This window comes from Oncorhynchus clarkii, chromosome 19, assembly GCF_045791955.1.
Source record: "Oncorhynchus clarkii lewisi isolate Uvic-CL-2024 chromosome 19, UVic_Ocla_1.0, whole genome shotgun sequence".
NCBI classification, from domain to species: Eukaryota; Metazoa; Chordata; class Actinopteri; order Salmoniformes; family Salmonidae; genus Oncorhynchus; species Oncorhynchus clarkii.
In genome coordinates this window covers 15,585,476-15,613,004 of record NC_092165.1, presented here as the reverse complement: position 1 = coordinate 15,613,004, position 27,529 = coordinate 15,585,476, and the positions used below count along the sequence as shown (strand labels likewise).

At 42.6% G+C, this 27,529-nt stretch overlaps 1 protein-coding gene across 1 annotated transcript; it reads right to left on the bottom strand.

Moving 5' to 3' along the window:
- Positions 1 to 5,667: 5,667 nt before the first annotated feature.
- LOC139374781 (transcriptional repressor RHIT-like) lies at positions 5,668 to 19,216 on the bottom strand. Its single transcript, XM_071115918.1, has 7 exons — positions 18,733 to 19,216; positions 11,763 to 11,893; positions 11,429 to 11,584; positions 9,552 to 9,713; positions 9,107 to 9,215; positions 7,798 to 7,925; positions 5,668 to 7,334 (listed from the first exon to the last, which is right to left on the bottom strand). Exons 1-7 carry the CDS (start codon positions 18,989 to 18,991, stop codon positions 6,468 to 6,470), a joined length of 1,812 nt encoding a protein of 603 aa, XP_070972019.1. The 5' UTR covers positions 18,992 to 19,216; the 3' UTR covers positions 5,668 to 6,467.
- Between the last annotated feature and the right edge of the window lie 8,313 nt (positions 19,217 to 27,529).

The window sequence follows — 27,529 nt, the reverse complement described above, 5'->3', positions numbered from 1 at the left end:
TCTACCAATAGGTGCCCTTCTTTGCGAGGCATTGGAAAACCTCACTGGTCTTTTTGGTTGAATCTGTGCTTGAAATTCTCACAACTTCACTGAGGGACCTTATAGATAATTGTCTATGTGGGGTACAAAGATGAGGTAGTCATTCAAAAATCATGTTAAACACTATTATTGCACACAGGGAGTCCATCCATCTTATGTGATCTGCCAAGCAAATTTCTACTGCTTAACTTATTTAGGCTTGGCATAACAAAGGGTTTGAATACTTATTGACTCAAGACATTTCAGCTTTTCTTTTGTAATTTGTAAAAAATTCTGAAAACAAAATTCCACTGACATTATGGGGTATTGTGTTTAGATCAGTGAAACAAAATCTCAATTTAATCCATTTTAAATTCAGGCTGTTACGCAACAAAATGTGGAAGTCAAGGGTTGTAAATACTTTCTGAAGGCAAAAGTATTCACTGAGTGTACAAAACATTAAGGAACTGGATCTTTCCATGACAGACTGTCCAGGTGAAAGCTATGATCCCTTATTGATGTCACTTGCTAAATCAAATCAAATTTTATTTGTCACATACATGGTTAGCAGATGTTTATGTGAGTGTAGCGAAATGCTTGTGCTTCTAGTTCTGACAATGCAGTAATATCTAACAAGTAATCTAACAATTCCCCAACAACTACCTAATACACACAAATCTAAAGGGGTAAATAAGAATATGTACATGTAAGTATATGGATGAGCAATGGCCAAGCGGCATAGGCAAGGTGCAATAGATGGTATAAAATACAGTATATACAGTGCCTTGCGAAAGTATTCGGCCCCCTTGAACTTTGCGACCTTTTGCCACATTTCAGGCTTCAAACATAAAGATATAAAACTGCATTTTTTTGTGAAGAATCAACAACAAGTGGAACACAATCATGAAGTGGAACGACATTTATTGGATATTTCAAACTTTTTTAACAAATCAAAAACTGAAAAATTGGGCGTGCAAAATTATTCAGCCCCCTTAAGTTAATACTTTGTAGCGCCACCTTTTGCTGCGATTACAGCTGTAAGTCGCTTGGGGTATGTCTCTATCAGTTTTGCACATCGAGAGACTGACATTTTTTCCCATTCCTCCTTGCAAAACAGCTCGAGCTCAGTGAGGTTGGATGGAGAGCATTTGTGAACAGCAGTTTTCAGTTCTTTCCACAGATTCTCGATTGGATTCAGGTCTGGACTTTGACTTGGCCATTCTAACACCTGGATATGTTTATTTTTGAACCATTCCATTGTAGAGTTTGCTTTATGTTTTGGATCATTGTCTTGTTGGAAGACAAATCTCTGTCCCAGTCTCAGGTCTTTTGCAGACTCCATCAGGTTTTCTTCCAGAATGGTCCTGTATTTGGCTCCATCCATCTTCCCATCAATTTTAACCATCTTCCCTGTCCCTGCTGAAGAAAAGCAGGCCCAAACCATGATGCTGCCACCACCATGTTTGACAGTGGGGATGGTGTGTTGCTTTTACGCCAAACATAACGTTTTGCAATGTTGCCAAAAAGTTCAATTTTGGTTTCATCTGACCAGAGCACCTTCTTCCACATGTTTGGTGTGTCTCCCAGGTGGCTTGTGGCAAACTTTAAATTACACTTTTTATGGATATCTTTAAGAAATGGCTTTCTTCTTGCCACTCTTCCATAAAGGCCAGATTTGTGCAATATACGACTGATTGTTGTCCTATGGACAGAGTCTCCCACCTCAGCTGTAGATCTCTGCAGTTCATCCAGAGTGATCATGGGCCTCTTGGCTGCATCTCTGATCAGTCTTCTCCTTGTATGAGCTGAAAGTTTAGAGGGACGGCCAGGTCTTGGTAGATTTGCAGTGGTCTGATACTCCTTCCATTTCAATATTATCGCTTGCACAGTGCTCCTTGGGATGTTTAAAGCTTGGGAAATCTTTTTGTATCCAAATCCGGCTTTAAACTTCTTCACAACAGTATCTCGGACCTGCCTGGTGTGTTCCTTGTTCTTCATGATGCTCTCTGCGCTTTTAACGGACCTCTGAGTCTATCACAGTGCATGTGCATTTATACGGAGACTTGATTACACACAGGTGGATTGTATTTATCATCATTAGTAATTTAGGTCAACATTGGATCATTCAGAGATCCTCACTGAACTTCTGGAGAGAGTTTGCTGCACTGAAAGTAAAGGGGCTGAATAATTTTGCACGCCCAATTTTTCAGTTTTTGATTTGTTAAAAAAGTTTGACATATCCAATAAATGTCGTTCCACTTCATGATTGTGTCCTACTTGTTGTTGATTCTTCACAAAAAAATACAGTTTTATATCTTTATGTTTGAAGCCTGAAATGTGGCAAAAGGTCGCAAAGTTCAAGGGGCCGAATACTTTCGCAAGGCATTGTACATGTAATATAAGATATGTAAACATGATTAAAAGTGGCATTATTTAGAGTGGCATTGTATAAAGTGACGAGTGATCCATTTATTAAAGTGGTCAGTGATTGGGTCTCAATGCAGGCAGCAACCTCTCTGAGTTAGTGATTGCAGTCTGATGGCCTTGAGATAGAAGCTGTTTTTCAGTCTCTTGGTCCCAGCTTTGAGGCTCCTGTACTGACCTCGCCGCCTTCTGGATGGTAGCGGTGTGAATAGGCAGTGGCTCTGGTGGTTGATGTTTTTGATGATCTTCTTGGCCTTCCTGTGACATCGGGTGCTGTAGGTGTCATGGAGGGCAGGTTGTTTGCCCCCGGTGATGCGTTGTGCAGACCGCACCACCCTCTGGAGAGCCTTGCAGTTGAGGGTGGTGCAGTTGCCATACCAGGCTGTGATACAGCCCGACAGGATGCTCTCGATTGTGCATCTGTAAAAGTTTGTCAGAGTTTTGGGTGACAAGCCAAATTTCTTCTGCCTCCTGAGGTTGAAGAGGCGCTGTTGCGCCTTCTTCACCACACTGTCTGTGTGGGTAGACCATTTCAGTTGGTCTGTGATGTGTATGCTGAGGAACTTAAAATCTCTCCACTGCTGTCCCTTCGATGTGGATAGGGGGTGCTCCCTCTGCTGTTTCCTGAAGTCCACGATCATCTCTTTTGTTTTGTTGACATTGAGTGAGGAGGTTGTTTTCCTGACACCACACTCCGAGTGCCCTCACCTCCTCCCTCTCTTGTCGTTGTTGGTAATCAAGCGCACTACTGTTGTGTCATCTGCAAACTTGATGATTGAGTTGGAGGCGTGCATGGCCACGCAGTCATGGGTGAACAGGGAGTACAGGAGGGTGCTGAGCATGCACCCTTGTGGGGCTGCAAAGTGGAGATGTTGTTTCCTACCTTCACAACCTGGGGGCGGCCCGTCAGAAAGTCCAGGACCCAATTGCACAGGGCCTCCAGCTTAATGATGAGCTTGCAGGGTACTATGGTGTTAAATGCTGTAGTCAATGACCGGCCACCCTAGACCCACTTACCGGCCACCCTAGACCCACTAAAATTTGCTTACCGCCCCTATAGATCCACAAACGATGCAATCGCCATCGCACTGCATACTGCCCTATCCCATCTGGACAAGAGGAATACCTATGTAAGAATGCTGTTCATTGACTATTGCTTAGCATTCAACACCATAGTAACCCCTCCTGCCAGTTGAGGACTTGTGAGACGTCTGTTTCTCAAACTAGACACTCTAATGTACTTGTCCTCTTGCTCAGTTGTGCATTGGGGCCTCCCACTCCTCTTTCTATTCTGGTTAGAGCCCGTTTTCGCTGTTCTGTGAAGTGAGTAGTACACAGCGCTGTATGAGATCTTCAGTTTCTTGCCAATTCCTCGCATGGAATAGCCTTCATTTCTCAGAACAAGAACAGACAGACGAGTTTCAGAAGAAAGTCTTTGTTTCTGGCCATTTTGAGCCTGTAATCGAACCCACAAATGCTAATGCTCCGCATACTCAACTAGTCTAAAGGCCAGTTTAATTGCTTCTTTAATCAGCACAACAGTTTTCAGCTGTGCTAACATAATTGCAAAAGTGTTTTCTAATGATCAATTAGCCTTTTAAAATTATAAACTTGGATTAGCTAACACAACGTGCCATTGAAACACAGGAGTGATGGTTGCTGATAATGGGCCTCTGTACACCTATGTAGAAATTCCATAAAAAATCAGCCGTTTCCAGCTACAATAGTCATTCACAACATTAACAATGTCTACACTGTATTTCTGATCAATTTGATGTTACTTCAACGGACAAAACATGTGCTTTTCTTTCAAAAACAAGGACATTTCTAAGTGACCCCAAACTTTTTTTTCTTAATTCCATTCCTTTACTTAGACTTGTGTGTATTGTGTATATGTTGTGTAATTGCTAGATATTACTGCACTGTTGGAGCTAGAAACACAAGCATTCCGCTACACCCGCAATAACATCTGCTAAACACGTGCAACACTATTACACTAACCTCTATCACGATAACTTGCTGGGTTGAGGTTCCACTCCCCTCATCAACAGTGATTGGTTGGTCATCTCTCCATGTATTGTGTCCCACTGGCTTCACAAAGCTCCTGTGGCCTCCAGTGAGATGTCTTTCACTTGAGAGAGTGATTGGGGTAAAAGCTGGTTAGGTTAACTACTGTCAATGCTCAACGGTATGTTGTACACTATTGACACTGTCTAGAATTGGCCAGGATGTAAGGTAACACTTCTCATAACTTCTTGATATACTATTTACTGATTGATGTATTGTTTTCAATGGGCAAATAATAGGAAATGCAGTAAATCAAGAATCTGGTTAGAATATGATAGTGTCTTTGCGCAAGATAACAAAGTAATCAGGTGAATTATTGCATACTATCCAAAAACTTTCCTAGACCCATATGTGGTTAACACATCTAAATTAACATACACCGAGGGGAATGGGGCAAAATGCACTGTAAGGGATCTCGTCCTCCTCTTCTGAGGAGTAGCGAGAAGGATCGGAGGACCAATGCGCAGCGTGGTAAGTGTTCATGATGTAATAAATCAAAATGAACACTGAAATACAAAACAATAAAGTGAACGAACGAAAACCGAAACAGTCCTGTCTGTCGACACACACAAAGACATAAAATAAACACCCACAACTCAAAAGTGAAACCAGGCTACCTAAGTATGATTCTCAATCAGGGACAACGATTGACAGCCGCCTCTGATTGAGAACCATACTAGGCCGAACACAGAAATCCCAAATTGTAGAAAAACGAACATAGACAACCCACCCAACTCACGCCCTGACCATACTAAAACAAAGATATATTAACAGAACTAAGGTCAGAACGTGACATGCACCTCTTGCCATTCATCTGTCTTCTGCTAAATGTACCTCTTGCCATTCCTCTGTATCGGTCGATTGTCTTAGAATAAAAAACATGAGCTGGCGCACACCCAGAAAAATGATTTTATCAGTACTGGGACAACTGGCGAGGACGCGCTATCATGCCCCCTTCAGTTCCGGTACCTGTAGTTGCCGCCGCAATTCCCTGTTTTCATTCTAGCTTTGCATTACAGTGCCTTCCGAAAGTATGCAGACCCCTTGACTTTTTCCACATTTTGTTACATTATAGCCTTATTCTAAAAATGTATTACATTGTTTTTTCCCCCTCATCAATCTGCACACAATACCCGATAATAACAAAGAAAAAACAGGTTTTTAAAAATTATTGCTAGTTTATAAAAAATATAAAACTGAAATATCACATTTACACAAGTATTCAGACCCTTTACTCAGTACTTTGTTAAAGCACCTTTGGCAGCGATTTCAGCCTTGAGTCTTCTTGGGTATAATGCCACAAGCTTGGCACACTTTTAGATTTGGAGAGTTTCTCCCATTCCTCTCTGCAGATCTTCTCAAGCTCTGTCAGCTATTTTCAGGTCTCTCCAGAAATGGTCGATCGGGTTCAAGTCCGGGGTCTGGCCGGGCCACTCAAGGACATTCAGAGACTTGTCCTGAAGCCACTCCTGCATTGTCTTGGCTGTGTGCTTAGGGTCATTGTCCTGTTGGAAAGTGAATTTTCGCCCCAGTCTGAGGTCCTGAGCGCTCTGGAGCAGGTTTTCATCAAGGATCTCTGTACTTTGCTCTGTTCATCTTTGCCTCAATCCTCACTAGTCTCACAGTCTCTGCCACTGAAAAACATCCCCACAGCATGATTCTGCCACCACCATGCTTCACCGTAGGGATGGTGCCAGGTTTCCTCCAGACGCGCCGCTTGGCATTCAGGCCAAAGAGTTCAATCCTGGTTTCATCAGACCAGAGAATATTGAACTATACTTGTTCTAGCATAGGTTTACTATCTCTCTAAAAAAGTTATTAACACAAGCCTGTTAAATAATTCAAAGTTAAAGGGGTATGTGGTTAATTATCCCCAAGACACTAAACATTATAACTATGATATGTCAGATAAAGAATGATTCCCAGATATCACCTAATGTACATCTCAAGACACACTGCTACGATTTCTTCCCATTGTGGACACTCCTATGTCTGATAAGGCTACTCAGGAAGGAGAAGCTCTTGTGACATAATTTGCAATTGAAGCTGTCCTTGGTGTGAACAGTCTGGTGCTGCTTCACATACCTTGCCTCAGCAAAGTGCTTCCCACATGTGGGGCAGGCGTACGGCTTGTCGGCGTCCGACCTAATGCTCGGCCTCCCACATTGTGACCCCATGACACCAGAGGAGGTAGAAGCAAGAGTTTTTGAGCTCCCTCCTTGACCTCTAGCCATTGTTTGGGTGTTGTTGGAATTGTGTGCTGTGTTATAGGCTAGGTACCTCTTATGGTGAACGCCCATCCTGACCCTGTCTGTATTGGTGGGGTAAACCTGAGGTAAGTGAGGAAGGCTAGACCCAGGCCCAGGCCTTCTATGAACCAAGTCACCAGGCATTGGAAGAGGCCCTGAAGGAGAAGACAGACTTGCTGATAGACTACCACCAGGGGGGGCTCCCATCACTCTCTGTGAAGGCTGAAGCCCAGGGTGACCTGCTCTGTTCATCATGGATACTGTGGTGTTTGTATCATAGGAACAGGAGGGTTGATCTCTATCAGCCCCAGACTGCAGACTGGAGCCTCTGTTTCTCTGATGACCAACAGGACTGAGGTGGTTCAGTCCACCTGTCCACTGGTTGTGTTCTGTGTAGTGGTTGTGGTGGAGTCCCTGTCCCTCACGGTTGGGTCCTAGTTCTGACTCGGGAAGGAAGAGTGATGGCTCCAGATCCAGGGTTTTGATCCGGGGCCAGGGTTTGTGACCACCCACCTCAGATGTCCAGTCTCTTCCGTCAGCAACACCAGACATCAGCTGGTCCTCATGGACTGCAGACTATAAACACAAATTGTACAGAAATGCATAAAGGAATAAGAAACTCTTTGCTGTACACACAGAAGCATGACATGATATTATAAAATGTTAACCACTGTCAAGTACCTAACAATATGGAGCCATTTGAGTTTACTATGAAACAATGTCCATAAGTGTTGATTCAAAAAGGAAATATGCTTTGGTTCGACTGAGATGAGGGAAACTCAGTCTCTGCAATAATACAAAAATAACCAAGTCAGTCACCATACACCCCCCCCCCCCCCCCCCCCCCCCCCGCATACAGACACCTCCCTGTCCCCGCAGACCAAATCTACGCCTCACCCTGCTCTCAGCCAGTCTGCTCTCAGCCAGTCTGTTGTCATGGAGACTTAAGTTTGGTTTTTGTTTTGTGTTCGACTGTCTTTTTCTGGTTAACACTGTTGTTCCCCAGCCCAGAGTTGAGGATGCTGTCCCACCGACTGACCTCCACTATGTCACCTCTGGTCCTGGCCTGCTCGGTAATGTTGTCCCCTGGGCCCTTGGCTGCACCCGTCTGGATCTGGAAATCTAAGACGGCCGCCCAGTCTCCTCTGTTAGCCTCCAGCCAACCACCTGCAGGAGGTTAGAAAATGGACTTTGCAAACATGGCAGAGAAAACGCTACAGATGGAGTTTTTCTTTATCAATTACCTGGTCAAGTTAATTTTTAAGGATAGGCGTTCCGCTAGCGACCCACCTCGACAACATCCGGTGAAATTGCAGAGCGCCAAATTCAAAATACAGAAATACTCATAATAAACATTCATAAAAGATACAAGACAAGTGTTATACATCGGCTTTAAGATGAACTTCTTGTTAATCCAGCCACTGTGTCAGATTTCAAAAAGGCTTTACGGCAAAAGCATACCATGCAATTATCTGCATACAAACATTTTCAAGCCAAGTAGAGGAGTCACGAAAGTCAGAAATAGCAATAGAATTACTCACTTACCTTTGATGATCTTCATCTGGTTGCAGTCACAAGAGTCCCTGTTACACAATAAATGTTTGTTTTGTTCGATAAAGTCCCTCTTTATATCCCAAAAACTCTGTTTTGTTGGCGCGTTTTGTTCAGTAATCCACTGACTTGAAGGAGGTCACAACATGCAGACGAATACATCCTAATAGTACCGATAAAGTTTGTTGAAGCATGTCAAACGATGTTTATAATTAATCGTTAGACAATAGGTTGTCTATTGTCTAAATAATTGATAATATTTCAACCGTACAATAGCGTATTCAATAGAAAGGAAAAACAACAAAGGGCGCGCAATCGGTCACACGCAAACCAGCGCTGCTTCATTCTACAGTCCACTTACAAAATGGTCTCATTCTTCCTCATTTTTCAGAATACAAGGGTGAAACAATGTCTAAAGACTGTTGACATCTAGTGGAAGCCATAGGAACTGCAATCTGGGTCCTAACCCATTACATACTGCATTCAATTGAAAAGTACCCACATCAAAAAAATCCCACTTCCTGGATGAATTTTCCCCAGGTTTTCGCTTGCCATATCAGTTTTGTTATACTCACAAACATTATTTTAACAGTTTTGGAAACTTTAGAGTGTTTTATATCCAATACTACCAATTATATGCATATCCTAGCTTCTGGGCCTGAGTAACAGGCAGTTTACTTTGGGCACCTCATTCATCCAAACTTCCAAATACTGCCCCCTATCCCAAAAAAGTTTTAAGATGTGTGTTTTTGTATGCAAACATAAGTTGCTCTATGCTATAATTATTTCTCCCTTACCTTGCTCCCCCATCTTTAGTCCACTCAGGTCAATGCTCTCTGGTTCGTCTTCTATTGTCTCTTCTTTGACCAGCAGTAGATTAGGCTTCCCATCCTCCATGTCTACTGACTGTAAGAGATACAGAGTGAGAGGATGTTGGATCAAGAAATCTGATATGAGCACCCTGCTATGGAGCACCTTCTGATTGGGCAATGAGGGATTGCTTTGAGTACTTTGGAAACTTGTTAGTTGATTTGATTACTTGACACTTTTTCATGATTTGATAATTGAAACGTATGGTCTCACACTTAAGACAACATTCATCTAGACCTGGGACCTTACCTAGAAAGAGTCTCAAAGTAGAAGTGCTGATCTCGAAGATCAGGTCCTTCTCTGTCTACATAGTCTAATTCATTAGGATCTGAAAGGAAAAACCATTCAGACAGTAGTTTACAGTGGGCTCACCTCAGTGAGACTGTGTGTGGTCCTGTGCAGCTCAGCTGGTTCCTCTGTGGGTTCAGGAGGTGGTGTAGTCTGGTTGTCCTCCATGACCATGTTCCCCTCAGTGTTCCCCAGACCCTCCTCACAACCATCCTCCTTCACCAGCAGCACCTCTGGACCCTCCTCCTGGAAGAGAGGTGATACAGATTACACAGACATACACTCCCTCAGGTACACACACACACACACAGATAAAAACACTTTCAACATGGAGTGTTTACCAATCCCCACTACGTTTGAGTCATATACTGTAGATACAGAATGACTTTATTGTTGTTAAACCCATCATGGAGGACATAAATATGATGTGGGTAAATATGAGTCAGCTATGATAAGTCAAAAGTCATCATATGACAAACTAGTGTGTAAGTGTATTTAAGTGTATATTGGTTATAAAGTGCTGTTGGGTTCATACAGAATAGGGTGAGATCAGATGTGATGTATACTAAAGAGAGTCTCAATGAAAGTCTTACAATAAAAAGTCCCATTTTGTGTTTATTAAACATAAACCAGTTTTAAATACACTATATATGAAAACCACATAAACACATCAACAGAAAATGGATAACTTGCATACATTTTCTAAGTAAAAATGTATTGGAACAACATTTTGTAGTTTAACAGAAGTAATGAAATAGACATTTGTGAACATCATTTCGCCTACACAGTACAAAAACAATATGTATCAGACTTTAGGCTTATATATCACACAATGTCTGGATGCAATATTCTACACTGAAATCTGTTATTCCAAATATATCTGTGGACCTTTTCTGCTGACAACCATGAAAATATACATTTGTCTTTAATGCAGTGTTTGATGTAAATGTCAGAAGCTATTGAGTGGAATGGTTTTTCTGTTGGTGTATCCTGAGGTAGCTCCTCTCTGAGAACCTCTTCCCGCAGTGCGTACAGGCAAACGGCCTCTCTCGCGTGTGGACCATATGATGCCTCTTCAGCTGGTCCTGACGGGAGAACCGCTTCTCACACTGGGGGCAGCTGTAGGGTTTCTCCCCTGAGTGGACCCTCTGGTGCCTCTTCAGGTCACCAGCCTGGGCGAAGCGCATGTGACACTGGGTACAGCTGAAGGGTTTCTCTCCAGTGTGGACCCTCTTGTGGATTTCCACCTTCTGCGGGCAGCTGAAGCCTTTGTTACAGAACATGCAGAGGAACCGTTTCTCTTTACTATTGCCTGATGTGGCTCCTTCTCCCTGAGCCTGGGCTCTAGCTCTGTCGTTTGAGTTTAATACCTGATCGAAAAGGATGTGGCTGTGTGAATCGGAAGGTGCCATCAACGTGGACACTGGGTCGCGATCCTTGAACACGTGGAAAGGGGAGTGGGTGGCGACATTTTGATTTGTCTCTAAGCTTTCCCTGTAGTCTAAGAAATCTCTGCCCTGCGAGTGTCTGTCTCCTAGGTGACCATTCCATGTGGGAGGTACGTTGCCCTCCAACTTTACAGTCACTTCATCTACGACTAAATCCTCACCTATCTTATCTAGACAACCTTCAGAGTATACACTACTACTGTACCGGTTCCATTTCCCTCTAGACAGATCAGTCTGTGTTTCTAAACCCAAGGGCATGTTGCCAGGGTCCATCTCTGTAGCGTAAGAACAAGACAGATCATCAACGCCAGTGTCTAACGCGTCACCATCTCCACGGGAATGACCCATCCTCTGGCGAAATACTGGTAGGTACTCTGAACCGGAAGCAGCTGGACAGCTCAGTCTCTCTGGTTCTGATCTGTGTTCAGATCCTGTGTGTAAGAGCCTGTGTGTTACAGTTAAAGTCTCGGTGTCTGTCTCTGACTTGAGGACGGCGTTCGGCGTTCCACTGACCTCCAAGATGCTGTGTCTGGTCCTGGCCTGGGGCGCGGCGGTAAGGTCCTCCGGGGCTACAGCCGCTGTTTCAGTCTGGATGTCTCTGCTGTGCCGTGGGTCCTTCTCTCCTTCAGATCTCTCTTGCTTGACTCCAGGACCTGCAGCCTCTGCAGACTGACAAGAAGAGAGGAGGTTATTATCGGTACATGAGTTGAATTGGATAACAATGTGGTATTGAAGTATCAAAATCCCCTATTGCAAATATATGAATAGCTGAGGGGAGCCTTTTTCAAATTAAAAACGGGCCACATTTGATGTACTGTCATTGTTAATGTTACATTATGACATTAACCTCTATCACAATAACGTGCTGGGTTGAGGTTCCACTCCCCTCATCAACAGTGATTGGTTGGTCATCTCTCCATGTGTTGTGTTCCGCTGACTTCACAAAGCTCCTATGGCCTCCAGTGAGATGTGCTTCACCTGAGAGAGTGATTGGGGGAAACGGGTAGTTAAGTTAGGTACTGTCAATGCCCAATGCTATATTGTACACTTGACACTGTCTACAAGTGGCAAGGATGTCCCTTCTCATAACTTCTTGACATACTATTTATTTATTGATTGATTGATTGATTGATTGATTGATTATGTTCCATGCATTACATTATTTTAATTGAGTATGACAATAGGAAATTCAGTAAATCAAGAATCTGGTTAGAATATGATAATAGGAATTGGGTTAGAATATAATATTGTGTTATATTGTGTCTCTGTGTTAGAATAATTCATTCTTAATTGACCTGCCTAGTAAATACATTTTTTGCAAGATAGCTAAGTAATCAGGGGAAGTGCTACATCAGGCCCAGACACAGGCATAAGCGGTCACTTAGGGGCCCCATCCACTAGTGCCCCACCCCATAATGTCAAAGTGGAATTATGTTTTGGGGATTTTTTTAAAACAAATTACATTTAAAAAGTAATAAGTATTCAAGCATAAATAAGTCACATACATGGACTCACACTGTGTGAAATAATAGTGTTTAACGTGACTCATCTCTGTACCCCACACATACAACTATCTGTAAGGTCTCAGTCAAAGCAGTGAATTTAAAACACAGATTCAATACCTCGCAAAGAAGGGCACTTATTGGTAGAAGGGTAAAAAAAACGAAACAGGCATTGAATATCCCTTTGTAGTGACACCCAGTCACTACAAAGATACAGGTGTCCTTACTCACTCGGTTGCCAGAGAGGAAGAAAACCGCTTATGGTTTAATGGCTGTGATAGGAAAAACTGAGGATGGACCAACAACATTGTAGTTACTCCACAATACTAACATAAATGACAAGAGTGAAAAGAAGGAAGCTTGTACAGAATCAAAAATATGCATCATGCAAAAAAATGTGGCAAAGCAATTTAGTTTTTGTACCACTCCATATTTTCAAGCATAGTGGTGTCTGAATCATGTTATGGGAATTATTGTAATCGTTAAGGACAGGGGATTTTTTGTTGTTAATAAACTTAATGGAGCTAAGCACAGGCAAAAACCTACAGGAAAATCTGGTTCAGTCTGCTTTCCAACAGACACAGGGAGATTAATTCACCTTTCAGCAGGACAATAACCTTAAACACAAGGACAAATCTGCACTGGAGTTGCTTACCAAGTAGACAGTGAATGTTCCTGAGTGGCTGTGTTTAATTTTCTTAAATCTATGGAACTGAAAATGGTTGTCTAGCAACAACCTATTTGACAGAGATTGAACCATTTTTAATAATTAGCTAATGTTGCACAATCCAGGTGAGGAATGCTTTTAGAGACTTACCCAGAAAGACTCACAGCTGTCATCGCTGCCAAAGGTATATTGACTCAGGGGTGTGAATACTTATGCAAATTAGATATTTTTGTATTTCATTTTCAATAAATTTGCTCAAATTTCCAAAAACTTGTTTTCGCTTTGTCATTATGAGGTAGTATGTAGATTAGTGAGAAAAAATTATAATTAAATCCATTTTGATTTAATGCTGTAACACAACAAAATGTGGAATAAGCCAAGTGGTATGAATACTTGAAGGCACTCACCGGCAAGTTTATTAGGTATACTACCTCATTCACAAAAATGTGACAACCGAAGGCAGGCTTCATCAGCGCCGCACACACCACTTGGAGGCAGTATGCATTTTGAAAACATGTTTGGTACCCCATGGCAACATGTGTAGAACTTCAGGAAATTAACTCTAAAACATTCTCTGCCTTCAAACTTTTGCGTAGGGCCCCCAAAAGGTTAGGGCCAGCCCCAGCGTCGCCGGAAAACGTGTGGCGAGACAGTATTTGCCCCAGTACTTTTCAATCTCAAAGCAGCAGCAGCAAATGCGTTTACCAGACATATTCATTAGTTAATGTCATAGAAAAATGTTTTGCAACGGAAAAGAAAGCAGCCGTTTCTTATTGGACAAGTTTACATAGCACCTCCCCCAATTTCAGCCTGTTTTCCTCCGTTTTGTCTAGTGACGCGGTAGCCCCATGCTTGCTGTGACAGGTGGATTCACTTGTCAGTCACAGTGGTCTCCTAGCTACAGCCTCCAAAGCCTTATCAACCACTAGTTTGGTTGCACCAGCACCTGGTCAAAGACGGTACAGTATGAAGATAGGCAGAAACTGCTTCTCCAATAGAAATCCCTGATCACGCATGTAGGCGAGGTCCTTGCAACGTTGGCTAGCTTTACTCATGCGCAGAAACATGTCATCGGGTCTAACATGTGCAGGCCGTCAGATCAAAGACACTACTTCAATCTAAAGTTGTTTTTGTTCTCTCATCGACTTCTCAAACCCCGGCCTGGTCTGTTTGGTCTGCTTCGCAAGGGTTCTCGGAAGTCTCGCAATGTTGCGTCTCGGTTTAGAACCTCTGTGACCTCGTTGTTTGGCTGTCCTTGCTATCAGGGATCCTTGGGACGTCCCTACCCCATTGAAGTTAAAAGGTAAAATGGTTAGGGGTTTAGGGTAGGTATGTCCCAAGGATTTTGGATAGAACTAACAATTGTTTGACTTGCACTTTGCCTCTTTCTTCGCTCACATTCTGTGGGATCTGAATTTGTGTTTTTGTTAGCTAGTGTAAGTCTTCTTCTGCCTGCCTCATGAGAGAGCGAACACACATTTTCATGGAAAACAGAGTATGTGTTAATAAAAGCAGTTAAAGCAGTTTATTTAAAATGGCAGCAGTTTTTACAGGCGCCCAACCAATTGTGCTATTGTGTTTTTTTTGTGTGTTATTTGTAACTTATTTTGTTCATAATGTTTCTGCAACCGTATCTTACGGCAAAAAAGAGCTTCTGGATATCAGGACGGCGATCACTCACCTCAGATTAGACAAATATTTTTTCTACAACAAAGACCACGCACAAGACACTCTCCAAACACCCCACAGGACCGATATCCCCGTTATTTGCAAGAGGAAGCGACGCAGATACAGAGGATAAAGAGCCGGATGCCTGGTCAGGACCCGGAGAAGGCGACTGGGAAAGCTGCCATTACCGTCAATACTACTCGCCAATGTGCAATCATAGGACAATAAATTAGACGAGGTACGATCACGAATATCCTACCAACGGGACTTCAAAAACTGTAATATCCTATGTTTCACGGAATCGTGGCTGAATGATGACATGGATATTCAGCTAGCGGGATATATGCTGCACCGGCAAGATAGAACAACACAACAAGACGAGGGGGGCGGTCTGTGCATATTTGTAAACAACAGCTGGTGCACAAAATCTAAGGAAGTCCCTAGATTTTGCTCGCCTGAAGTAGAGTATATTGTGATAAATTGCAGGCCACTACTTGCCTAGAGAGTTTTCAGCTATACTTTTTGTGGCTGTTTATTTACCACCACTAACAGATGCTGGCACTAAGACCGCACTCAGTCAGCTGTATAAGGAAATAAGCAAGCACCACAGGAAGCACCAGTGACTCTGTCTATAGAAAAGTGGTCAGATGAAGCAGATGTTAAACTACAGGACTGTTTTGCTATCACAGACTGCAACATGTTCCGGGATTCTTCCGATGGCATTGAGCAATACACCACATCAGTCACTGGCTTTATCAACAAGTGCATCGAGGACCTCGTCCCCACAGTGACTGTACATACCCCAACCAGAAGCCATGGATTACAGGCAACATTCTCACTGAGCTAAAGGGTAGAGCTGCCGCTTTCAAAGTGTGTCACTAACCCGGAAGCGTACAAGAAATCCTGCTATGCCCTGCGACGAACCATCAAACAGGCAAAGCATCAATACAGGGCTAAGATTGAATCATACTACACCGGCTCCGACACTCGTCTTGTGTGGCAGGGCTTGCAAACTATTACAGACTACAAAGGGAAGCAGAGCTGCGAGCTGCCCAGTGACAGGAGCCTACCAGACGAGCTAAATCACTTCTATGCTCGCTTCGAGGCAACCAAGACTGAGGCATGCATGAGAGCATCAGCTGTTCCGGACGACTGTGTGATCACGCTCTCCGTAGCCGACATGAGTAAGACCTTTAAACTGGTCAACATACACAAGGCTGTGGGTCCAGACGGATTACCAGGACGTGTGCTCCGGGCATGGGCTGACCAACTGGCAGGTGCCTTCACTGACATTTTCAACATGTCTCTGATTGAGTCTGTAATACCAACATGTTTCAAGCAGACCACCATAGTCCCTGAGCCCAAGAACACAAAGGCAACCTGCCTAAATGACTACAGACCCGTAGCACTCATGTCCGTAGCCATGAAGTGCTTTGAAAGGTTGGTAATGTTGGTAATCAACACCATTATCGCAGAAACTCTAGACCCACTCCAATTTACATACCGCCCAAACAGATCCACAGATGATGCAATCTCTATTGCACTCCACACTGGCCTTTCCCACCTGGACAAATGAACACCTGCGTGAGAATGCTATTCATTGACTACAGCTCAGCGTTCAACACCACAGTACCCTCAAAGTTCTTCACTAAGCTAGGGATCCTGGGACTAAACACCTCCCTCTGTAACTGGATCCTGTACTTCCTGACGGGCCGCCCCCAGGTGGTGAGGGTAGGTAGCAACACATCTGCCACTTAGGGATGTACTGGGCCGTAGGCACTACCTTCTGTATTGCCTTGCGGTCAGATCTGAGGACACATCTGAGGACACCCTTAGGAAAATAAAAAGATTTGGCATGTGTCCTCAGATCCTCAAAAGTTTCTACAGATGCAACATCGAGAGCATCACTGCCTGGTACGGCAATTGCTCGGCCTCTGACCGCAAGGCAATACAGAAGGTAGTGCCTACGGCCCAGTACATCCCTGGGGCTAAGCTGCCAGCCATCCAGGACCTCTACACCAGGCGGTATCAGAGGAAGGCCCTAAAAATTGTCAAAGACCCCAGCCAGTCATAGACTGTTCTCTCTATTACCGCTTGGCAAGCGGTACCCGAGTGCCAAGTCTAGGACAAAAAGGCTTCTTGACAGTTTTTACCCCAAAGCCATAAGACTCCTGAACAGGTAATCAAATGGCTACCCAGACTATTTGCATTGTATGCCCCCCCAACCCCTCTTTTTACACTGCTGCTACTCTGTTTATCATATATGCAGTCACTTTAACTATACATTCATGTACATACTACCTCAATTGGGCCGACCAACCAGTGCTCCCGCACATTGGCTAACCGGGCTATCTGCATTGTGTCCCGCCACCCGCCAACCCCTCTTTTACGCTACTGCTACTCTCTGTTCATCATATATGCATAGTCACTTTAGCCATATCTACATGTACATACTACCGCAATCAGTCTGACTAACCGGTGTCTGTATGTAGCCTCGCTACTTTTATAGCCTCGCTACTGTATATAGCCTGTCTTTTTACTGTTGTTTTATTTCTTTACTTACCTATTGTTCACCTAATACCTTTTCTGCACTAATGGTTAGAGCCTGTAAGTAAGCATTTCACTGTAAAGTTTACACCTGTTGTATTCGGCGCACGTGACAAGTAAACTTTAAATTGATTTGATAACATTAGCTCGATATATAGACACTTCCAGAAGCTAACGTTAATATTATTTTAGACCAGGGGCTCAACTTTGGTTTTTAGAAGAGTGGGGGGACATAACTTTTTTTATTTTATTATTATTTATCCAGTCAGATACGCTCCAAATCGAATTTTATTTTTCACATGCGCCGAATACGACGTTACAGTGAAATGCTTACTTACAAGCCCTTAACCAACAATGCAGTTAAGAAAAAGAAGTGTTAAGTAAAAAAAAAAAAGAATTGCAAGGCAATATACAGGGGGTACCGGTACAGAGTCGATGTGCAGGGGCACAGGTCAGTCGAAGTAATATGTACATGTAGGTAGAATTAAAGTGACTACGCATAGATAATAAACAGAGTAGCAGCAGGGTAGCAGAGAGGAGGGGGGGACAATGCAAATAGTATAGGTCACCATTTAATTACCTGTTTGAGAGTCTTATGGCTTGGGGGTAGAAGCTGTTAAGAAAACTTTTGGACCTAGACTTGGCGCTCCAGTACCGCTTGCTGTGCGGTAGCAGAGAGGACAGTCGATGACTAGGGTGACCATTTTTAAGGCCTTCCTCTGACACCGCCTGGTATAGTGGTCCTGGATGGCAGGAAGCTTGGCCCCAGTGATGTACTGGGCTGTTAGCACTACCCTCTGTAGTGTCTTGCCAGAGGCCAGAGGCAGTGAAAGTTGCGTCCCCTGATTTAGGCTCAAAAAAAAAAAAACTACAAATTCCACCACAGAGCAGTCTACACAGACAATGTGAACACATTTTTCCAACCATAACAGATGCATAGCTAATGCAGAAAGAGAGAGTTGATGGATTCTAGCACCACCATAACTTTCGCAAATACAGAGATTGACGCCCTGATGGCTGCCTGTCTTGATTACCAAAGTAATTTTCCAATCGTTTCGTTCTGAACAGAACCATTCTTTTTTTTGGTTCCGTTCCACTGTTCAGACCAGCAAACTACATTTCTGAACCGGTTTGAACCAAAGAAAAATACCGGATTATATAGTTCCTTTCTAAACCTATGAAATTTATTTTCCAATTCACATGACCCCAAAAAAATCCAAGCCCTATAGTCATAACACAGATGAAAAGGGAAGCAATCTATAACAATACTTTGTCATAGCCGAGGAATAGGACCAGATTTTTACCTGACCAGGAAAAACTCTAAACAACCAACCCGTCTATTGCATACTATCCAAAAACTGACCAAGTCACAATTCTGGGTAACATCTGAACACGTGCGCAGAGGGGAACTGGACAATTTATGCAAAATGTACCTCTTGCCATTCCTCTGTATCGGTCGAGGATCTTGACACTACTGGGACGACTGGCGAGGACGCGCTCCCGTGCCACCTTTAGTTCCAATAGCTGTAGTTTCCTCCGCAATCCCCTGTTTTCTTTCTGGCTTTGAGACATTTCCAAACGGAACACTGCATAGTCATCGTCTACGAGTTTACAGATCTCTGCCACGGCTGCATTCGCTAACACCTCCATGATGGAGGCTATTTGAGTGTGAAAAACCATACAGTTAGCCATTATTGTTAGCGGCTACCTAGCTAGCTAAATAACATCTATCAACCAAGTCCTGTCTCCAACGCGAATTAAAAACTACCTGATGTAAGTATGTAATGCTGTGCTGTTAAATTAGTCATATTTTGAGTTCCATAGTGTTAATACATTTCTAAATAACAATAAAACCGCTAACGTGGAAATGGTTATTGGTCACTGTTTACTTCTGTTTACTACTACTTCTTCTTTGATGAAGTTTAACGGCGGTTGACTTTCAGTAAATGTTGCCTTACCGCCACCTACTAGACTGGAGTATAACTGCCTTATACTTTGCTTTAAACCAGGGGTGTCAAAGTCAAATGGACGGAGGGCCAAATAAAAAAATCAGCTACAAGACGAGGGCCGGACTGTTCGAATGTTCATTGAAAAATTTTTAAATGACGCATATAGTCTAGTGAACCTAATTGAACCTACTGAAAACCTAACAAATATATTACAATATGATCAGATAAATAAAGCAATATTTTCTTATGGCTCTGTCAGTAATCTTTAATTTTCAACAGACACAAAAGACAAATTTCCTTTATATAAATATCCCCATAACATGAACATTAAATGAAAGAAACCGGTATTCAAGACACCATCAGTAGACTATATTTTCTATTTTAGCAAAAGTGGGCTAAATTTACTTCAAAGAAAAAACAATAATAGCAATTTTCTATCATCCACTCAACTGAAATATTTTTAAAATATAATTGGATTGAAATACAAAAAAATAAAGTGCAAAAATCTATTAATCAAAAACAACACTTTGTTTAAGGAGAAGTAACATGCAGTGAAAACAAATATTACATTTTAACTTTTAAACTTGAACTGAGTAAAAACTCTAAATATGTGATTGCACAGTAATGTTCACTTGTTTGAGGTTGAGGGTGATACTTGGTGGTGTCCCATCTTTTCCACAAGTTCATCAATGTTCGGGGTAAGGCTCTGAGCTGAAGAAATCCTCAGAATTGAGTGGAGGTGTTCAGCAGTAAGTCGACTTCTGTGTGATGTTTTGTTCAGGTTCATCAAAGAAAACAGTTGTTCACACAGGTATGTGCTGCCAAACATAGACAACGTTTGAGCAGCCTGGATGCGCAGCTGGGGCATTGTGCCGGGGAGGAAACGGGCGAACTCCGCAGCACCCACTGCCGCATATTTTGCCCTCAGTGCATCATTGCATTGGAGGTCAATCAACTCCATTTGGAGGTTTGGTGGTGAGCTTTCCACGTCAACAGCAAATGGGTTACCGAGCAGTTCCAACCTGCTTTTTTGTGCTTCAAAGTCAGCAAATCGGCGTCGAAAGTCAGCGGCAAGCATACCTATTTTATCAGCCAACTGTGTGCTCGGGAACGCACTGGTAGAGAGCTTCTCTTTCATGGTCTGGCAGCTGGGAAAGTGGCTCAAATTTTCTTTCCGCATCTGCGTCTCCCACAGAGTCAGTTTGGTTTTAAATGCCTTCACTGTACTGTACATATCAGAGATGACACGATCCCGACCCTGCAGCTGCAAGTTTATTGCATTCAGATGACTCGTAATGTCACACAGAAAAGCCATTTCACACAGAAACATTTCGTCTCGGAGTTGTGTTGTGTCTTTCCCTTTGCTGTCCAAGAACAGACAAATCTCCTCACGAAGCTCGAAACATCTTTGAAGCACCTTTCCCTGGCTTAGCCATCGCACCTCTGTGTGATAAGGCAAATCACCATGCTCCGTTTCTAACTCCGTCAGAAATGCCTTGAACTGGCGGTGATTCAAACCTTTGGCTCTGATAAAGTTAACTGTGCGCGTGATGATGCTCATTACATGCTCCATTTTCAAGGCTTTACCGCACAACGCTTCCTGGTGTATGATACAATGATAAGCTGTCAGCTCACCTGTCGCGTTTTCCTCTTGCATCTTTTCCCGTATCTTCGCCACCAGTCCGCTCCTGTGTCCACACATCGCAGGTGCTCCGTCGGTTGTCAAACCCACGAGTTTTTCCCAAGGCAGCTCCATCTCATTTACACATCTTGACACCTCTTCATACAAATCATGCCCCGTAGTTGTGCCATGCATAGGACGTAAAGCCAAAAACTCCTCTGTCACGCTTAGGTTGGAGTCCACTCCGCGGATGAAAATTGACAACTGGGCAATGTCAGAAATGTCGGTGCTCTCATCCACAGCCAAGGAATATGCAATAAAATCTTTTCCCTTTTTCACAAGCTGCTCTTTTAGATTGATGGACAACTGGTCTACTCTCTCGGCAATGGTGTTTCTGCTCAGACTCACATTTAAAAAGAGTTGCCTTTTTTCTGGGCAAACTTCGTCACAAACTTTAATCATGCAGTTTTTGATGAAATCCCCCTCCGTAAATGGCCGGGCTGATTTAGCGATCTCTTCTGCCAAAATAAAACTGGCCTTGACAGCAGCCTGGCCTTGTGATTTGGCTTTTTTGAACAGAGCCTGTCGAGATTTGAGGCCTCGTTTTAATTCCTCTGCCTTTTGTAGCCTTTGTTCCATGTCCATATTCTTGTTTTTGTCCGCGTGTTTCGTTTCATAATGTCGTCTCAGATTATACTCTTTCAGTACCGCCACACTTTCTCCACACAGAAGACACACAGGTTTTCCAGCTACCTTCGTGAACATATACTCCGACTCCCACCTTGTTTGAAACCCCCGGTTCTCAGTATCCACCTTCCGTTTTGCCATTTTTGATGGGTATCTGAAAGTTAATTTTACTGTGATGCTGACGACTGCTGTGCCAATAAATATTGAAATGAAGCAGCCTACTGCTCGGTGCGTCACCTTTGCATTGTGGGAAATGTAGTATTGGTGCGTGTAAAAGATCTGCGGGCTGCCGGCTTGCTGCGGGCCGGTTCTAATAATAAATCAAGATCATCCCAGGGGCCGTAAAAAACCTTCTTGCGGGCCGGATGTGGCCCGCGGGCCTTGACTCTGACATATGTGCTTTAAACAATTGTTTAATAAGAATAATAAGAAATACCCTACCATCTAACACTACACTCACACAAAAATTAAATTACTTTTTTTTTTTTTTTACATATTCCACTATTTAAAATCGATTTAGTCCTACTCCAGGCCAACAGGCTGAAAAGATGGGACATCACCACTTAACACATCCTGTAACTCTTCTGATGTCAAGTCTCGCACACCCAAATACCTCTATTCAGCTGCCACCACAAAAATCCAATATTACTGAAACATATCACTTGTTGGTCTACAGATCTACAACTCACACGCCTCCTCTCAGGATCCCTCCCCCTTGACTCATCGTCCTCTATGTTCTTCATTGCCTCAGCATATGACAACTTCTGCACTACTCTGACCCTGGAAACCTCAACCTGCCTCTCTCACACTAGACATTTCTGATCCCTAGCCCCATGGGCACCCCTACAATTAACACATACCACTACTTTCCCCAATGATACACATTCCTTTGTCTCATGCCCTTCCGCACACTTCTCACACCTAGGAACCTCCCTACACACGGCTGCCAAATGCCCATAAGCTTGACACCTGAAATAACGTAATGTATTAGGCACAAAAACTCATGCAGGATAACTTACAACATCACTTTGTTGGGCAAAGACTCACCATCAAAACTCAAAAGAACAGAAAATGACTTATGTTTATCTACTCACACCACCCTGTGTGCGTTGCAACAAGCAACAAGCATCACAAACACTGGGATTTGTTTTAATTTCACCTTTATTTAACCAGGTAGGCTAGTTGAGAACAAGTTCTCATTTACAACTGCGACCTGGCCAAGAAAAAGCAAAGCAGTGCGACAAAAACAACACAGAGTTACACATGGGATAAACAAACATACAGTCAATAACAAAATAGAAGAAAAAAAAAGAAAAATCTATGTACAGTGTGTGCAAATATAGAAGAGTGGGGAGGTAGGCAATAAATAGGCCATAGAGGCGAAATAATATCAATTTAGTATTAACACTGGAGTGATAGATGTGCATATGATGATGTGCAAGTAGAGATACTGGGGTGCAAGAGGGTAAGTAATAATATGGGAATGAGGTAGTTGAGTGTGCTATTTACAGATTGGCTGTGTACAGGTACAGTAAGCTGCTCTGACAGCTGATGCTTAAAGTTAGAGAGGGAGACATAAGACTCCAGCTTCAGTGATTTTTGCAATTTGTTCCAGTCATTGGCAGCAGAGAACTGGAAGGAAAGGCGGCCAAAGGAAGTGTTGGCTTTGGGGATGACCAGTGAAATATACCTGCTGGAGCGCGTGCTACGGGTGGGTGTTGCTATGGTGACCAGTGAGCTGAGATAAGGCGGGGCTTTACCTAGCAAAGACTTATAGATGACCTGGAGCCAGTGGGTTTGGCGATGAATATGTAGTGAATCTTCCCCTTCAGTTGGTCAGCTTTCATATTTACCGCTACCCCAGTAATCACTCCTTTCAATGGCACCCTTTTCTTGAGAGTAAACCATTCACATCTTTTGTCCCCATTCGTTTAACATGAAGTGCCTGCTCCCTCTGACCAGCAGAAACACAAGCCACTTCTGGTTACCCTCACCGATTCCACATCACCCAACTCTGTTCTCACCCACCCTGAAATCACAAATGGGTCAGCCAAAAGGCAAGGGTCCATTATTTCCAAAAACTTCACTCCTACTGTCACAGACTCATCTTTATCCTGACCCTAAGTGCAAGCCTCAGGCTCTGAGAACTTCACCACACCTACCACCTCCGATACTTCGACCTCATTCACTTCCATTTCTCCTCACTCTGCTTACACTTTCTACCATTATTCTTTAACAAACCATCTCCATTTTTCCACACATTTTTACCAACTCAAGCTCGCCCTCTTCCTGACCTCCTCTGCCTCCATTCCTCCTCCGTATTCCAAGTATATGTCTCCTTATGATAATACGGCACTTCTGACATACATCTTGTTCTTGCATTGTTAAGGGACGCCATTTAACTGGCTGTCACAATCTCCGTACAATTAGCACGAACCCCTCAGGGATGTAGCGCTCAACAGTGCATCCCACTTGTAAAACAGCTGCTTCGTTTTGATGTTCTTGTTTATCAAAAGCTAACCGAAACGCTTTTCCATTTCAAACAAGCACGCTCTCTTTCTCCCGGATTCCTCGATTCGCAGACCCTGCGCCGCCACCCAGTAATGCGCTCTCGCTTTGACCCACATTCAAGTGTCTAATTCAGTTTACACGGAACATAAATTATTTTATTTGTTGGCGTCAAAGCTCAAGGGGGTGTGGTTAAATTAAACATTTAGGCGCGCTGTTGTTTGAATTACCGTACTGCTTTTACGGGTGCGTTCGTAAATTCACTCTAGCTATCTACTCTAAATTAGTTAATAGATAATTTTCAAATAAAAGTAACAGTACAGGGCCTCCCGAGTGGCGCAGTGGTCTAAGGCTGCATCACAGTGCTAGAGGTGTTACTACAGACCCGGGTTCATTCCCGGGCTAGCTAAGCAAACAACATTTGTCTTGCTTCACCAGAGATTAGGCTTTTGGAAAGGGCTTGTCATCAGCACTATAGATGACATGCAAATCAAACAATATTTGGATATAGCCATCTAGTTTATCTCCTGAAAGTTAGCTTGTTAACCAGCCATATTGACGTGCTGTTATTAACTTGCTAGCCAATTTGACGTGGTCCATCATAAAATGTAGCTTATATAATGTCTTTTAGCAGCAATCCTGATTAAACACTTCTAGAAACAATGTTGAATAGGGGCTCATGTTAGCTAACTTCCCTAGGTAGGCCTACATTGCTTGGGTCTACTTATCACTCACTATATGTTTAACCAACTTTACAACGTTTTACATGGAATAATCAGAAATGTGTAGGTCTGACAATTCTCTTCAAGAGGTGATGTTAACTATTGCCATAATTGCATTTATTTAACAATCCATTAAACGGCATGCAGTTGTCAATGGTTTTAGCGGAGCTGTGGGTCTCCTTGACTTTTGAACGGTAGTGTATATCTGTCAGATGTAAAGCAAGAAGGACGGTGGCATGTTGACCTCACGTTAGCTAGATCCCATTAGGTAGCTAGCTATAGCCTACAGATGTAACTCTGAGGTGTAGCCTACTTAATTAAAAGTTGCGCTAACAGCCGTTTTGCACTGTTTCGCTATGACTTTAGTCATCAATCTAGCAAGAGGGCAATATTTTTATTATTGTAGGGTTTCCCCCTCCTAGAAAGCTTTGACCTTTGGCTTTCCCCTGGAATTGCTTATATATGTCTGAGAAAAAAACACTAACCCATATGATCTAGTACACAATAAGTCTAATAAAACATATACAAATATGATATGAAAAAATAATTGTGAATGAATAAGCCTTTTCATACTTTATAATATGTCCATATATAGTTATAATCTGTTTAAGGAACATCTACCCAAAATATTTCACCACCTTTATTACTTTACCAAACATATCATGAGTGATAGTCCAAATCTGTTAAATTTGAACTTCTAAATCAATATTTGGGCCATTTAAACTGTGCACGTTCCTCCTATAGACAAGGGGAGGCCTATGTAAAATTATAAATTTTGTTCTGTGCATATGCAATGTTTCTATCTCCGACATAAAAAAAATGTTTGACTTCCGCACAAAATTACTTATTTAATTATTTTCGGTTTAAATAAGTGTGTAGGTCACATTCTTTATTGTAGAGCTATGAAATTTATGTTTTTAGATCTGCCTGCTCTAGACAAATTCAGTGATTGCTTTGCTATGTCTGTGCAGTAAATCAGGGACCGCCATTTTGATTTAACGTTGCAGTAAAGTGATATAAATGTATGTAATGATGCAGCCGACCACCAGAGGGAGGCATATACAAGTTTATTCAACAGAGGGCCTTTACATAGTCCTAGGAAGGTCTGGATGGCTGTCTTCTGACTTATAAAACCGTGGGAAATCAATAAAAGAAGTATACATATTTATTTTTAAGTAATTCTAGTGCCCAATTTCGGGGACTGTCAGCTTAAGAGGTTTGCAATAGAGTCGATACTTATAGAATTAATAGGGTTTTCGCTTAGCTAGCTACCTAGGCAATTTTTCATCTGTGAGGCAGTTTGGCTGCAAAATTAGGTCTCAACAATCACAGGCATCGAAGATAAAGATGCACTATACAGAAAATAACTCAGCCATTTCCTGGTGCTAAAATTCTAATAGTTTGCCTAATTTCAGTTTCTGAAACAAACAAGCAAGTCTAGTGTACATGATCATTGTACCATCTAAACCGCTGTAAAAAAAAAAATTCAAGAACCACAAATATTGTATTTAACTGTTTGAAGCTGGGGTACAAAATTGAAAGTAAAAGGCCCAAAAACAAAAACTTAAGAACGGGAAGCATTAAAATAGCACACAAGGAACAGATCTACCACATCTTAGACCTGCTTTCAATGAGAGTGACAGATCTATGTCACACATTTCTATGTGAATTTGGTCAGGTCGCCCAAAAAGTTACATATTGCAGATTTAACAGCTTGGTAACTACAGTAAAATAGGGAGGAGCATGATATTATGATGGAAAAGTCAAGGTAGCATATGTTAGTGAGATCAGACGTGGTGCCATAATATATATGTAAAGTGATGTGGGTAATAAACTGTTCCTTCTCCCTTAATGTGACCTGACCTGGGCCCCCATTCCTCACTAATCCACAGCTCTCCACCCTTATCAGTGACTGCAACCATGTGATTGCCTTTCTCTTACCCAGTAACATTCCAAGCCCTGGCTCATATCAGAGAAGATTAAAAACACCTACAATCTCTGCTTTCGCAGGCTGCCCCACCACCACAGAAAGCACTGAGCTGCCTTTTATTTATTTATTTATTTTGTAACCTTTATTTAACTAGGCAAGTCAGTTAAGAACAAATTCTTATTTACAATGACGGCCTATCAAAAGGCCTCTTGCAGAGTTGGGGGCCTGGGATTAAAAATACTAAATAAATAAAGGCCAAAATACACATCACAACAAGAGAGACAACACTACATAAAGAGAGACCTAAGATGACAACACAGCATGGTAGCAACACAACATGGTAGCATCACAAAACATGGTACAAACATTATTGGGCACAGACAACAGCACAAAGGGCAAGAAGGTAGAGACAACAATACATCACACAAAGCAGCCACAACTGCCAGTAAGAGTGTCCAGGATTGAGTCTTTGAATTAAGAGATTGAGATAAAACTGTCCAGTTTGAGTGTTTGTGGCAGCTTGTTCCAGTCGCTAGCTGCAGCGAACTGAAAGGAGGAGCGTGCTTTGGGGATCTTTAACAGAATGTGACTGGCAGAACGGGTGTTGTATGTGGAGAATGAGGGCTGCAGTAGATATCTCAGATAGGGGGGAGAGAGGCCTAAGAGGGTTTTATAAATAATCATCAACCAGTGGGTCTTGCGACAGGTATACAGAAATGACCAGTTTACAGAGGAGTATAGAGTGCAGTGATACGTCCTATAAGGAGCATTGGTGGCAAATCTGATGGCCGAATGGTAAATAACATCTAGCCA